This window comes from Strigops habroptila, chromosome 7, assembly GCF_004027225.2.
Source record: "Strigops habroptila isolate Jane chromosome 7, bStrHab1.2.pri, whole genome shotgun sequence".
NCBI classification, from domain to species: Eukaryota; Metazoa; Chordata; class Aves; order Psittaciformes; family Psittacidae; genus Strigops; species Strigops habroptila.
Genome location: NC_044283.2, coordinates 43,199,996 through 43,215,309, shown reverse-complemented (window position 1 = coordinate 43,215,309; position 15,314 = coordinate 43,199,996). Strand labels below are relative to the sequence as shown.

The 15,314-nt window shown below is 36.6% G+C and overlaps 1 protein-coding gene across 6 annotated transcripts in view; it reads left to right on the top strand.

Annotated features, from left to right (window-relative positions):
- The window catches only part of RAPGEF2 (Rap guanine nucleotide exchange factor 2), a 187,696-nt gene that overhangs the window by 161,923 nt on the left and 10,459 nt on the right, over nucleotides 1–15,314 (top strand). For all 6 annotated transcript variants that reach the window (XM_030491920.2, XM_030491922.2, XM_030491921.1 and 3 more), the window contains 9 exons: nucleotides 2,608–2,765; nucleotides 7,219–7,459; nucleotides 7,708–8,091; nucleotides 9,652–9,863; nucleotides 9,949–10,072; nucleotides 10,699–10,722; nucleotides 11,767–11,990; nucleotides 12,794–12,979; nucleotides 14,711–14,863. In XM_030491920.2, the coding sequence (XP_030347780.1) occupies nucleotides 2,608–2,765; nucleotides 7,219–7,459; nucleotides 7,708–8,091; nucleotides 9,652–9,863; nucleotides 9,949–10,072; nucleotides 10,699–10,722; nucleotides 11,767–11,990; nucleotides 12,794–12,979; nucleotides 14,711–14,863 (1,706 nt within the window). The remainder of the gene's footprint in view (nucleotides 1–2,607; nucleotides 2,766–7,218; nucleotides 7,460–7,707; nucleotides 8,092–9,651; nucleotides 9,864–9,948; nucleotides 10,073–10,698; nucleotides 10,723–11,766; nucleotides 11,991–12,793; nucleotides 12,980–14,710; nucleotides 14,864–15,314) is intronic.

Below are 15,314 nucleotides of genomic sequence, written 5' to 3'. Positions count from 1 at the left end.
AAATTCACTTAAAAGACACTTGTGCTGAAAATCTAGGACTTTTTCCTGGTATTACTTTATAAAAAAAGAAAGTTTGCTTGACTAATGTTAGGTAATGTTAGGTATTCCCAACTAAAGCAAGACTGGTCTGAAACATTGTAAATAGAATGCTAGTAATATAAGTTTAAATGAATATAAATGATTATATCCAAGTAATGGATATTTCTTAAATTGACAGAGATACCTTTCAGTAGAGGAGAATCTGTAAATCCTCTTTTTATGTTGTTTGTCTTTAGAATGTTTTCTTTTATTTCACTGGTCTTGTATGTTTGTTCCTCTGATGAGCCATGCATACTGTTAGGTGTGATTTTTTTGCTTTGTCCACCATTGTGCACAGCTTTGGCATAAAATTTTCTTGTTGGTTTTATTTTTTTCCTTTGATTCCCTTCATTTTTGTGCTTTTTCTGTGCAGGGACCTCTTTGGGTAAGACTCGGAAAAACAGTACACTTGACCTATTTTCCTCTCTTTTTGCTAGCTTTACTTCATGTGTTATATATAGCAATTTGTCAGCAAAGCCTGTTGACATTCAGTTGTTTGTGTCTGCATGGTTTCTGCATAGAGATGTGTAGCTGTTTGTAGACTGTCCTGTTTATGCTTTTTTTCCCCTATAGTGTAGAAAATTCTATCTCATTCTTCCTAATAATTAGTGGTATTGCGTGTATTAAGGGATTTCAGCTATTCTCACATTTTTTTTTAAATACCAAAAATCAAGAGGGTTAAAAAAGCAGATTTACTCATTAATTAAAGTAGGTATTTAAAGACTTCATCTCATAAGCTAGCTGACTCATGAAACTGTCCACCTTTTTTTGAATGTCAATACTGCAGGTCTCCAGTGCCTTCAGATACCAGTACCTAGATAAAACCAATCTTTAAACTAGAATTAAGTCAGTCTTAGATGGAGCTTGTCTTTTTGTGAGACACTAAATCAGTATCGTATGAATCAGTTTGAGCAGGACATAATGCCTTCCTTCAGTGTTGCCTTTTAGTCAAATAATGTCAAGCAACTTCCTGACCTGAGCAAACAGCACCATTTCCCCTGCATCTACTGGGAAATCTCTCTGCCAGCTATGAGGCGTTTCTTGAAGTGTGCTTCTGGTTACAGCCTCCGCTTGAGCTCTCTTCATTCTTTACTCTTCTAATGCAGAGTGGTTTTGTGGGCTGTAGGCTCAGTTGCTCCAAATAAGGATTAAACACAACCCCCACCTCCACCTGCAGCAAAGTTCTGCCTGGTCTATAGTACCCCATTGCAGACAAAAAAGCAGCCCCGCTCTTTCCTCTCTATTTGCATCCCTGAAGTGGGATACACAGTATACTGCATTTTGAAGGAATAAGCATCCAGACAGCTCTGCCCCTCCATTATCTCTTCTACCCTTTTCCAGGAAAGTTATTTCTTAGTTAGTGCTATATCCCTGCATGGCAAATTCATGCAGAAAGGAATAGAAGTGCCTTTCCTTTTAAACCACAATCTCCTGTCACCAGCATAATAAAATATTTTACCTAACAACTGCGGCAGTTGATCATTGTTGGACCTGGAGTTTTCTAGTGTTGCTATTTGTTTCTGAAATTTTTGGGGTTCATTTCTTGTTTGCATAAGTTAGAACTTGCTCAGATTCTGATTTAAGTTTTTAAAATAGTGTAAAGTGAGTATAAGGTAAATACTTTCCAATTTAGTATAAGAATACTTAGAATCAAGAAGAACTTTAGAAACATTACTTTTTTTTGAACTAGCATTTGTCAGTTGATCCACTTTACTGAAGCTGCCTTGGTAATGATGCACAGGATAAATGTAAGGTTATATAAAACTGACAAACAGTGAGAGGAATACATAATGCAAATGAAACTATTAATCTAAGGGGGAGAGTCACATTGTCTTAGTTTGATTTTAATTTAGAGAAAATTCTGGTGTTGGCACATTTAGGAAATATACAATAAAGTTGTTTAGAGCCACCAGAAAGCACTTTAAGGTTCAGGGGCTTTGCGAGGTTTTGTTTACTTGGAGTTTTTTTTGCGTGTGGAGTGATTCCTACTTGAAAGACAAGATGTCAATTCCTGGGAATGCTTATAGTTGTAGTGAAAACTTATTTGCTTGTGGCTTAGAATAAAAGTGCTGTGTGCTGAGTTGATCATCACTGCTTGTCACAGTATTTTGTGCTTTATGTGGAAGTACAAAAATACACTGTTCAGATTCAACTTAACTTCTGATTGAGAGAGAATCCAACAACCTTTTTTCAGTGGACTTGAGTGTTTATCACTCCCATGGCTTGGAGTGTACACTTTGTAATTGTCAAAAAATAATGAGCCTAGCAGCTCTTCAGAGCTTAGCAGTGAACATGATGATCTTCTGGCAGTGTGAGTAGGCAGATCCTGTCACTTTGGACATTCAGGTGCTACTGGCAAAGCAAGACAGCAAGCACTGTTGTCTGGAGAATTTTAACTTCTAAGTAGTGATTACCGTACTAACAATTGGAAGTGTGAAAATGTAGTGATATAGTCGTCCCTGCATCTGTCTAGCATAGCCCAAGCTTTGGATATCTGTAACTCCTGACTGTATTTCTTTCTGGACACAGTGACATTGGAATTGGCCAGTCTCAGGATGACAGCATTGTGGGACTGAGGCAAACAAAGCACATTCCTCCTGCTTTACCTGTCAGTGGAACCCTGTCATCCAGTAATCCTGATCTACTGCAGTCTCATCACCGCATCTTAGACTTCAATACTACTCCAGGTAAAGATCCGTTTCTGTTGTTGCCCTTGACCTTATAATTTCCTTTCATTGATCTTTTTTGTTTTCTTCTGGACTTCCAGAGTCTGGAGATGCATGTGAATTTTTATTAACTGTATGCTGTAACCCCTTGATTAGCCAGATACTAATGCATTAAGATTTATTGCATTTGCTCCAATATACTTTACCTAAATGTATTAGATATCTATTTTTCAAGTATGTTGTATACAGAGTGCCTCTTACTGATTGAATGCTCTTGGCCATAAAACTTAGTTTGTTTGGTATTTTATAATTTGCTCTGATAGATCAGTCTTTGCAAGACTGCAGTATTTTCAAACAGCACAGTAGATCATTAGCTTACAGTAAAGCAATAGAGCACTGGACTGGGACACAGGACCTGCATTTCAGTCTTTTTCTGAACAGACTTACATGATCTTACACCACATCTGTAAGGGACAGAGTTTCTAAGTTCCTTGTTGGTCACCCTGCCCTACAACTGTGTGCTGAATTTTTTGTATATAAAGTGATGTAAAATCCCATTTGGAAATAGATTAAGAATGAACACATTTAGTAGACAGGAACAAAGTATGGTGGAGAGTGAGGGAGAAAAAGGGGGGAGAATATGGGAAACTTTCGAGCTTTATCTTGTGAGAAGGGTTTAGCTGGAGATCCTGGTGGGGTTGGGATTTGGGCTCTTATCTGACTGCAGGAAGGTTCTTAGTGGGAAAACTCTGAGTTAAGTATCCAAATCTTTGCTGTTAAAATGTAGCTTCTGGAGGAGGATATGGTGATAGTAGCTGTACAGATACTTGGTTATTTTAGTCTAAAGTATTTCTCAAAAGTAGAACTGAAAATTTAGTGCCCTCCTAAGCCTGAGGAATTTCAAACCTTCCTAAAGTGACAGTGCTTAAACATCAGCCTACATACTTGCCAGGTTGATGCAATCATCATACTCGAAACTGTGATACAGAGCATAACTTCACCTCAGGTTTTTTTGGGCTAGAGAAGACTACAAGAAGGTGGTATTTGATTTTTGTATTAGTGCCTGAGATTGATTCTGAGAAAGTGGAAAGATTGGTTTCTTTTTTTTCCTATTTTATCTAACCTAGTGTCCGTATTTATCAATAAGTCTTAACTTCTCACCATCGCTTACACTATTAACGGGTGAAGATTCTTTTCTCCAGCTTGCCATTTACCTAGACCAGACAGTTCGAGGTAATTAATGTACCCCTAATGCTGAGTACAGTATTACAGCTAATTTCCAGAACTGCGGGCATCGCTGTCTTTCACAGCTTGAACAAACTCTATTAATTGAGAAGGAAAGCCATTACAGGTCTGAAGATCCTTCAGTCACAGATGGAGTTTGGAAAATTTAATAAATGAATTATATTCTACTATTTCCTTTGAGGAAAGGAAATAAATAATGATGTAATGCTGTTTACTCCAGTGTTAATAGCTGCTTTTACATTGTCTTTACAGAAAATGTATGAAGTAACTGGTGCTTTATTATTTATATTAAAAAAAGAAATTTGGTTTTTTTGTTTGCTTAAAATTTGCCCAAATGTCCACACACTGAATATTTTAAAAGTAATTCACAAGTATAGTTTTTCCTCAAAGAGGGGAAAGTGGGACTAAAATAAAAAACATACACTTTAAATTGCCTTAGGGATGGTTGCATTGTAGATAGAAGAGTTGTATTATACCTTTGTATACTCTAAGACTTGGAAAAAAATTAAAGCCTTCAATTTTAATTTCTTTTATTACTTTGGTCTAAATCAAAGATGGAGGCAGCTTGCAAGAAATTGAATGCACTAGAGAAGAAAGAGAGAAGTGGTGTAACAGCTGTCCTTTGAGGCTTTGGGGAATATCCCTCAGGACAGAAAATACAACTTAATATTGTGGAAGAGCAGTTTTTGAGGAGAAAATGAAAACAGCTTGAAATATGCAAAAAGTCATTTTGGTTTCTCTTCTGATTTGCTCAGGCTTTTTCAAATATACTTTTTAAGGTTTATTTTTAAATGCTCAAATAGTCAATAGCACTTTGATTTCTCTTGTGCTGTCTTTGCTATTCGATTGGAAGTCAAAATAATAGAGTAATGATGAGCTGCCTGTCACTGTTACTTTTCTGGGTTTTTTTCCCCCCACACAAGCTTTCTGAGGGACTAGATGCTTATGATATAGCATTACATTCTTCAGCCTGCCACTCCAGTTTCCTTCTTTGAAAAGTAGTGAAGGCGGGTGATTACAATTCTCAGGTGCTGTTTTATTTTAAAGTTATTATGCTGAATTACTTGCTACCATTGCTATAGCTGTAATCGTTTCAATTGCAAGCAGACTTCTCTGTATTCTCTATAATGGTTTTGCTCCCAGCTCTGATAGGTATGCAGCCTGAGAAATTGGATGGTAAAATACAGTGCAAAGATAATACTTTTCTATTTGCTGTTCTCTGCATTTCTTCATACTGACTTCAGTGATCCAGCAGAGCAGGTTATTTTCTCCTTACAAAAAACACTTGTTTCTTGGGAGCGTTAAGCAAGTTCCCACCTTGATATTGTTTACAGTAGCTTCCCACCTTCATAGCATTTCTTTGAGTGGCAAGTATTTTGGTAACAGCGAGAGGCAATAAGAAACCACTGCAGAGTGGTTTCTCTGGTTTTTATTAACATCTCTGAAAGGCTGTGTCTTTGGCATCTGCCTTCCTCAGGATGTTAAAGAATGTAGAAATGATTTCAGGTGCTGCTATGTATCCCTCTTCAACTAATTACCAAAGGAACACAGGTCAATATAGAGTTGGTGATAAAAGGCAAAATTGGCTTTCTAGTTATAAGCTATTTATACATTTGACTCAAAAACTTGCAAAAAGACTAAAAACTGGCCTATATTGATACCTCTTATCTGTAACCGATGATGTAATCATCAAGGTAATTCTAATGTGTTTCAGTATTAGTGCTTCTCAAGCTGCAAAAATACTACTGTAAGCTTAAAAGTTATGGACTTAGTTGCGTGAAATGTGAAAACTAATATATTTAAACCTAAACAGCCTTTATACCATGTAAATCAGTTCCTATGAGAGATTTATTTTAATGCTTTCCAAATTATTATTTTGAAGACATGCAGCAGCAGTGGGAAGATGCTAATTTTTGTTCTTTTGTCATAAGATTTCTGTTTCTGAATAGATTTTCCGTAGTAACTTGAATACATGTTATGCACAGTCACGTCTTGTCAAAAAAGACTGTGGTTGTATCAAAGAGCATGTTTTCATCTGACAATTGTTTTTTCACTATTTTTTTAATAATGATCATTGTTTGGCTGTAGATTCAGAAGGCTTTCTATTATTCTCTATCTTCTTGTTTGTATGACCTTTATCATCTATAAAAAAGAAATACTTTTTTTTTTCAAAATATGTTCATTAAAGAAAGAATATTGAACAGATGTCATGCCATGCAAAACTAGAAAAGATTATTTGTAACAGAGGGAAGAAGTTAAATTAATTGAAAGTATTTGTCAATTAAAAATACATTATAATAAAAAATCCAGTGGGGGATAGCTGTACAATTTTAGCTCTTTTTATTTATTTATTTTTAAATAATACAGTGATAACAATCAAACTTCAGTTGATGCGTCTTGATTTCCATACATTAATGGAAATATCAAAATATATGTGGATTTGTTATTTCCTTATAGTTTATGGAAATACCAAATCCAACATTTGGAGTTAGGCTGTTAATTTTCCAGTTTGCTAAAAGCAGCTGCTTTGTAGGCATTCACTACATTTTTTTTTTTTTTTCATCAGGCACTTGGAGAAATAAAGAGCAAGTTTTCAGTGTTTCTTACGTTTAAATCAAAATAATAAATGTGTATCAAGGATAGAATATTTTTGATGATTACATACTTGCATGCAGTAATACTATTGCAGTTTGTGTGTACATGCATGCTGGCCATTATACATGCACCTTTCTGGCTGCTTATATGTACATGTCTTCCCTTTGTGTGTGGCACAGTGGTTGAGTGTCAGAATTAGGCAAATGAGTATTTTCTTAAAAACACCCTTGGGAAGATTGACACTCCTATCACCTAATTTGCTTGAAGTTCTTACATGTCAGTCTACTGTCCTTGGTTTTCCTCAGACTTAAATGGAATTTACCAGGACTCAACATGTGTGAAAATCAGAGTACTCATGGGTTTTTCTGTCCAAACTTTGTAAACATTAACATATTTTTGTTTTGCCACATCGATAGCCTAATTTCTTTTCCTGGTTGTTAATAGAACTAGTCTTTAATTAAAAAAACCCCAAACAATCAAAAAAGCTGTTTTATAAGGAGAGATGTGAAACAATGCAAAACGATACTGAAGTAAAAACTGATAGCACTAGTAATTAGACTTAATTAGACTCAATGTAACTGATATTGTTGCTTGTTCTTGTAACAATATTTTTTGGATGTAATTTTTTTCCCAGACTTACCAGATCAAGTTCTGAGGGTTTTCAAGGCAGATCAGCAAAGTCGCTACATCATGATCAGTAAAGACACAACGGCAAAAGAAGTGGTCATCCAGGCTATCAGGGAATTTGCTCTCACTGCAACCCCTGATGCATATTCACTATGTGAAGTTTCTGTCACACCTGAGGGTGTAATCAAGCAAAGGAGGCTTCCGGATCAATTATCTAAGCTTGCTGACAGGATACAGCTGAGTGGCAGGTGAGACTGGAGACTGTGAGCTCTAGATAATGATGCCAGTTTAAGTCAAAATTCTGTTAGTAGAAATGTTATTTAATTATTAACATTCTGTGTCTTTACAAGAAATTGCTCATTATGCAAGTTCTTATTAATATCTAAGCACTGTAAAATTCAAATTTGTTCTATGATTCCAACTCGATCATTACTGGAACTTTCACTAGTATTTGAGTATATTGTATCTAGCATCTTTTTGAATTTTGTTTTTACAGGTATTACCTGAAGAACAACATGGAAACAGAAACTCTTTGTTCAGATGAAGATGCTCAAGAGTTACTAAGGGAAAGCCAAATTTCCCTACTACAGCTCAGTACTGTTGAGGTGGCTACCCAACTGTCCATGAGAAACTTTGAGCTATTCCGTAATATTGAACCCACGGAATACATAGATGACTTGTTTAAACTGAAATCAAAATCAGGTTGCACTAATCTAAAAAAGTTTGAAGAGGTGATAAATCAAGAAACATTCTGGGTAGCTTCTGAGATTCTAAGAGAAACCAACCAGCTGAAAAGGATGAAGATCATTAAGCATTTCATTAAGATAGCACTACACTGCAGAGAATGCAAGAACTTCAACTCGATGTTTGCCATCATTAGGTATTATCCCTTAATAACTTCTGAGTGTAAAGCAAAGTCTTATGTCAGTCTAAAACAAAAAATGTATTTAACAGAGTAAATCAATTAATACTGCTAAAATCAACATTTGGCAATCCAGTAAGGAGGGAGTTTACCAGTAATCTGAACTTGACATTAAAATGTTTGCTGAAATATTATTTGGAATGCTATTGTTATGTACTTACTGCTGAAGATACTGAAGCAATGTGAATGTGGCATTAGAGAAACTACTGCGCTTACTTAAAAACAAAGATCAAAAGAAACAGCAGGTATACGAAATAAAATTCTAACATTGTCATAAGTGAGTGGGTTAATTTCCCAAAGACAGCTCGTCATTTTATACATAGTTGCTAGTATCTTGAATTCATTGAGCCACGATATGTTTGCCTTGGTTTTCTTTGTATCAACAGTTTCTTCGATGGAACTCTGATAATAGCAGACTATGATGCCATACAATAAGCTGTAAATAAAGCTCTTTTAATAAGAATAAAAAAAGTACTGACAATTTCAGACAGAAAACCTTTCTTAATTTTGGAATGCAAAGGAGGATAATATGTGTTTATACACATTTTTTAAAAACATTCACATTCCCTTTAAGAGTCTTCTAAATTAAGCAGAAAGAACCTAACAAAAAACCCAACCACCACCCCAAAACACACCCCTAAATATTGTCTTTTATGAAAAAGCTTGAGTAAGTTGCATTAAAATGTCAATTTTATCACTGACTGTGGTAAAAGCCCTTGTCATAATCAATCAGGAGATTGAATGTGATATTTTTTCTGAAGATCACTAGTTTTGATCCATTCAATCAAACGTTGCAAGTTCCAAAATCAAGGAACCATGCTGATAATCAGTCAGCCTCTCTGAGACATAAAAATCTCAGGATTTAGCTCTGTTATTTCATAAATAAAAGCAGCCTGCCTTCTAGGAAAAACTTGAAGTGAAGGAAAGATTCTAGATACCAAATTTTCTCATAAGTAGGAATGAATAGCCAGACAGGCAATGCCATGAAAGGTGGGGGTGGGGAAGTTTGTACCAGCTACAGCTTCAAAATAACCTCAGATATATAGAATCCGTTATAACAATTTGATCTAGACACAACAAAGTCAGGTGGATTATTGCAGCAAGAAGGTGGATCACTCTGCTCTCACCACCTAAATATTATGTAGGTGGAAGATGTTTTTTTTTCAGTCTGGTAATTTGGAAATAAGTGGTGATCCTGAGGTACTCCTAGCTTATGATATCATTATCAATTTCAGTCACTACTCCAAAGTAATAAAAGTACATGCTCTCTATAGTTACTCATCCATGCAGATATCTCCAGTTTTGATAGCTTTTATAAAAATAATCTTCATTGTTCCATAGTACACACTGGCAAAAGGCAGTTTTCACTTTCTGTTCCTTTATTGACATTGTTGTGCTACGCTATTCTGGCTATACAAATTTCTCCCATACAAAATTTAACATGTTATTTTCTATGATTTTTTTTTTCTTTCTATTGTTGAACTTTTTTGCATTGTTTGTTTGTTTGTTTGTTTCAAGTGGGCTGAATTTGGCACCAGTTGCAAGGCTCCGAACTACTTGGGAAAAGCTTCCAAGCAAGTATGAAAAACTGTTTCAAGATCTACAGGACTTGTTTGATCCATCTAGGAATATGGCAAAATATCGTAATGTCCTTAACAGCCAAAACCTACAGCCCCCCATTATCCCTCTGTTTCCTGTTATCAAAAAAGACCTTACATTCCTTCATGAAGGTAAAAGCAGAAGTATGTCATCTTTTACCAGCTAACTAACTAGCTTTACTACCTGATAACTGATGTTATTAATTGTTGATTGTAGGAAATGATTCAAAAGTGGAGGGCTTGGTCAATTTTGAGAAGCTGAGAATGATCGCAAAGGAGATACGCCATGTCGGTCGTATGGCGTCTGTGAACATGGATCCTGCTTTAATGTTTAGAACAAGGTAAGTGGGTTGTATTAAACAGAGCTTTTCCCAGCTGAGAGCAGACTAGGTATCAGCAAGAGGTGCTTTTCAAGTGTCCCTTGCTGTATTGGAGCAGTCTGAGTTGTTTTGTTTCTTATCAACAATTTACTGAAATTATGTGGTGTTCTAAAACTGGAGAAATCATTACATTTTGTGTTTATCAATGTATATTAAAATGTTTTATATTATTCCTTAGCTGCCAGTTACTTCATAAAAATGAGATTCTATTAGTGGGAAGGAAGGGGAGATACTGTCTCGAATGCTACATATTAGTCTGTTTGAAACGTTAACATTGATGTGTGCCAGCCAGCAGACTTTAGTAGAAGTGGGAATGTATCTGAAACAGTGTCAGCTAGTAGTGTTAGAAAACTTGGAGTGAATGCTTTTTGGCTTCATGTTAGACCAGCTTATTGATACTCTTTTTCTTAATTTGAGCTGGAAGAGTTTGTAATATCTGACTGTATGCCCGAATCAAGGCTCTTTTTAATGTTTGTGGGCTTCCAGAATTGCTCGTCCTGAGGCCTGGTCTTTTTCTTTCTGAGCTTGTGATCTTTCTCTGTCTCTTCTTAAACCCATGCTTTACTCTTCCTGGCTCTCACTTGCAGGAAGAAGAAATGGAGGAGTTTGGGGTAAGTGGTTGGAGACAACGCGCACAGACATTCATTCTTCCCTTACCATTTGCATTGTTTCCTACTTGCTACCTAATTTTCTGGTGCTTTGACATTTTTTTCTTAACCCTTTTTTACTGACAATACATTTTCATCCAGGAGTGCTTTTGCTTTTGATGTTAAAACACAAACATTGTAAATTATAAGTGGTTGTAGATAGGAGCGGGGTGTTCTCCTCCCGCACCTCCAGCTTAAATTGCCAAAGGAACTGACTTTTGGTAAAAGAGAAATTATAAAATGGCATGGTTGCAACAGCTGAAAATTGCTGTTAACTTTCTTATGCCAAATAAGCAACTGTCACAATCAAATACGAAAGTTAAAACTTACAATATCTGCTAAACTAACTTATTTTCATGTTACAATTCAGCCATCATTTTTACTCTGAACAATTCAGGAACAATGCATAGTTTTCATATAGACATACGTACATTGAAATGCGCATGACATTTGTTTCATCATGAACTAGCTGATCATTTTATTTAACAAAAAGCTGTCTTCAATCTAGCAAGTCACAAGGAAGTTCTATTCTGTAAAACTGGGCTGCATATTTTGTGTACAGTCTGATTTTAAAAGTATTTAGAGAGTTTCCAAAATGCCTTCTGTATATGTATTGAAGTTCAAACCTCAGCTATAGTCTTCTGTCAGCATTGCCTTACTGCATGAGCTTTTTCTAATGCTCCCACCTTCTCAATAGCTGGCTTACATGAGAGAGCTAGCTTGAATGCTTTTGTAGATGTGTGAAGTGATATTGCCTAGATGGAGCAGAATAGGTTAAAATATTTGTATAATTAAAATAGTGCCTGTAACCAAGTAAAAAGATTTCCTGACCCTCATCTTTCTGTCTGTTATAGCTGTTTGACTTACTGGAATGAGGCATGTAAGCTTTGACCGTAGACTGACATTCATGCAATCTTTTGCATGTTTCATGCTTACCAAGTGATACTGTGTTGGACTAAGTCATACTTTTCCCCTCTTTTCTCTCCCTTCTGCCCCCCTTCACTCCAGATCTCTCAGCCAGGGCAGTACGAATGCAGCAGTGCTGGATGTCGCGCAAACGGGGGGTCATAAAAAGCGGGTCCGTCGCAGCTCCTTCCTTAACGCTAAAAAACTGTATGAGGATGCTCAGATGGCTCGGAAAGTAAAGCAGTATCTTTCAAACTTGGATCTGGAAATGGATGAAGAGAGCCTCCAGACACTGTCTCTGCAGTGTGAGCCAGCCACCAACACATGTGAGCGTTGTCATTTGTTATGGATTCTTGTCTAAGGAAGTAATTGAGAACAGTAACTAGACAATGAGGTGGAAAATGATGTGTCTAGTCATTTCGAAGTACTAAATATCTATGAATCTCAAGGAAATCATCTTGCAGATTAATAATACAGAGGCATAGCATCTATATAGGAGATAAAGCTTTCAGATGATGTCATGACGAAATGCAAAAACGTTCTTTAGATTTTTTCCTTACAGAGGGTATGGAGGACCCATACGATTCTGATGTACCCAGGCTATTGGTGTGAATAGAGTTGGTCATCCAGAGTATCTTGGCCTTGAGAGGGAACAGGGGATTTCTTTAGGTTCAGGTGTTTCAGAGACACTTGAAAGGCTGTACCTGGCTGCAGCAGAGAGGCACCTTATGCTGGATATTGGTTTCATTTTGATTTGAGGGAATGCTGTATCTTACGCCCTTCCCTTCCTTCAGAGTAGCAAGAAATAGTAATTATTGCCCTTATGATAGCCCAGTATAACTTCTGGTTGTGTTTTGGTGACTATAACACAATAGTCACCACTCACAATAGTGAGAGTTTTATTCTGAGAAAGAGTTAAACACATTTGATAATGTACATATTTTAAAGGGATTTAAATCTCCCCCTCTTCCCCTCTTCATCTTTTCTCTGTAAAGCTATCCTACTGCATTAATTGTACAATTTAGGCACCTTTCAATTATTAATTGGAGAGCTTTGCACTGCTCAGATTAAAACTCCCACAATATTTCAACTGCTATTCATTCTGCGCTTTCTCCCATTTCTTGCCAAGTGCCGAAGAATACAGGAGACAAGCGATCTGGAAAATCTGAAACATCACCAGTGGCTCCTCGGGCAGGCATCCAGCAGAAAGTGCAACAACAGCAGCAACATAAAGTAAACCAAGCATTGCAGGTCCCTGCGGTATCTCTCTATCCCTCCCGCAAGAAAGTGCCAGTCAAAGACCTCCCACCATTCGGTAAGTGGAACAATGAAGCATTTGGTTTAGTACTCTATAGTTTGTTTGCTTATGTCAGGGAGACATTTTTAATCAAATAAGATTCAGACATTTATTTCTGGTAGTTTTATAAGCAGGTTATGCCACTTCCTGCAGTGTATATGCTTAATTCTTTTCTCTAAAAATGGAAAGAAAGAAATTGAGGAAAGCACCGTGTCAATTTAATCAGTCTAAGTATTTACCCATTACTAGCAGCTGGAAAGAATGAATGTTTCCGACTGCTCACCGTGGGATCTTGGCTTAACTTTTCCGAAGGGGTAGTGAATTGGAGCTTCTGAGTGGTTCATTTGAGATGCCTCAGAAGTTTTGGTGTTTCTTTCAGAAGTTGAACATTTAATGTGAAATTCGGGCTTGCTCAAACTGGTAGGCCTGAAGATTCACATTGAGAATTGTCCTTTTGGCTTCTGCTCCCTAGTGCTTTTTTTTATTGTTATTGTTCAGTCATTGTTACCTCTTTGTCGCTCAAAGATACTGGACTATAGGAGTTTCTTCTAATCTGATTTCCAAGTCTCTGTCTCAGCATGTGTACATAACATATATGCATTATGGAAGAACTTCTTACATATCACTTGCAGGATGGTAATATTCCCAATAAGTATGTGTGGCATAAGTAGCCCTTCCTATTGCACTGTGATAATTTCAGAAAAGCTTAATTCTGATTTCCCTTTTTATTAGTTTTACTTGTGCTCTGCTTAGGCTGCTAATGAAACATTAGAAGCAGCACAATGAGCAAGAAACAATTCAATATTCATCTATCTTGTTGATTTTAACATTAAACTTTAATCTTAAAAGGACTTTGAACCTCCACAGACTGTGTTATTCCTCATGTTGGGAATGTTTCAGAAAACTGCTAGGTTATGTATGTTGATGAAGCAGCTGTAAATTATTGATAGCAGGATTGTGATCCAGCAGATCAAAGATAAATTCTGTAGAATTCTTGAAAATAACCTCTACCACAAACAGAGGCAAAATTGTCTTGGAAGCTCCACCTTCACTTTAAGGACTGTCCCAGGGTAGATTTTTGAGGGGAAGGGAAGAGAAAGATGGATAAATGTTGCCTGAGGAAAAGCAATTCTTGATGCCCTAGATCTTTACATCATACGTCATCTTCAGGATGTTTTTACTCTTTAGTTTCCCAAAATAAGCTGGTGCAGAAATAGTTCTCAAAAATGAAAGGCAGAAGGACAGCTGCAGGATGGCCTTGTTTTGTAAACCTGGTCTTATTCTTTCCAGCTTTCTTTGACCTTCTAGGCTATTCTGAATAGAAAAGAAACAAGAGAACAGTTTCAATTCTTACTATATAAACCTTCACTAAACAGTGAGATTTGTGTGTGTCTGTATTCAACATAATTTTAGTTCAAGTTTCTCAGTAACCATTACTATACGTATCCTTGTTTTATATAATTGTATAGGCAGTATTCTGCATTATGTTTCCTGTGGCAAAGTATTTATTTCAGAGGGCCAGAATGAAAGACCAGCTGCACTAATATGCAGCACTGTGAAGTACTATATTTTAAACAGGAGTAAGTTTAAACATTTTGCTTCATTTAATCTGGTGTCAGAAACTCACAAATATTCAGAAAAAAAAATTAGGGTTTTTTCTGTATGCTCTCTGCTCTATAAATGCATTGTGAAACAGAAAGATGTATTTATACTGGACTTCATATCTGCCTACATTAATTGTATTTAAAGGCATTAACTCCCCGCAAGCTTTAAAGAAAATTCTTTCATTATCTGAAGAAGGAAGTTTGGATCGTCACAAGAAACAATCTGAAGACACAGTCTCAAGTGCATCTTCACAGCTGTCTTCACCTCCCACTTCACCACAGAGCTCTCCAAGGAAAGGTATTAGGCATGCAATATTTCTTTCCTGTTTCCTGTTGAAGCTCATAGACTTTGGAAACTTCTGAGAGAGCATTTGGACGCTCAGGATAAATTATTGCTGCTGCTCCTATTTTTGTCACATACGGTCAGCAACGGGGCAGGAAGTTTAGCGCAGAGTGGGATACATGAAAGGATACCTGGGAACCTGATTTCAGGGATACCTGAAAGCTCTCTGGTTAACAAAAGCCATGAAAGATAGCCTGATCTGATACAGGACTTGATGCAGAAGGTCACTCTTGCTGCAGCTGCTTCTGACAAAAATATTCCCATCATCAGATTTCCTGCCAGTGGAAGTATGGGCAGACTGAAAATCTTTGTACAGCACACTAGCCTATTAGAGGAATTATTTGCTGTGTCCTGTATCTAGATGGGATGTGACCTATATAGGCAGGTTTAAAATATTCAGGATTCA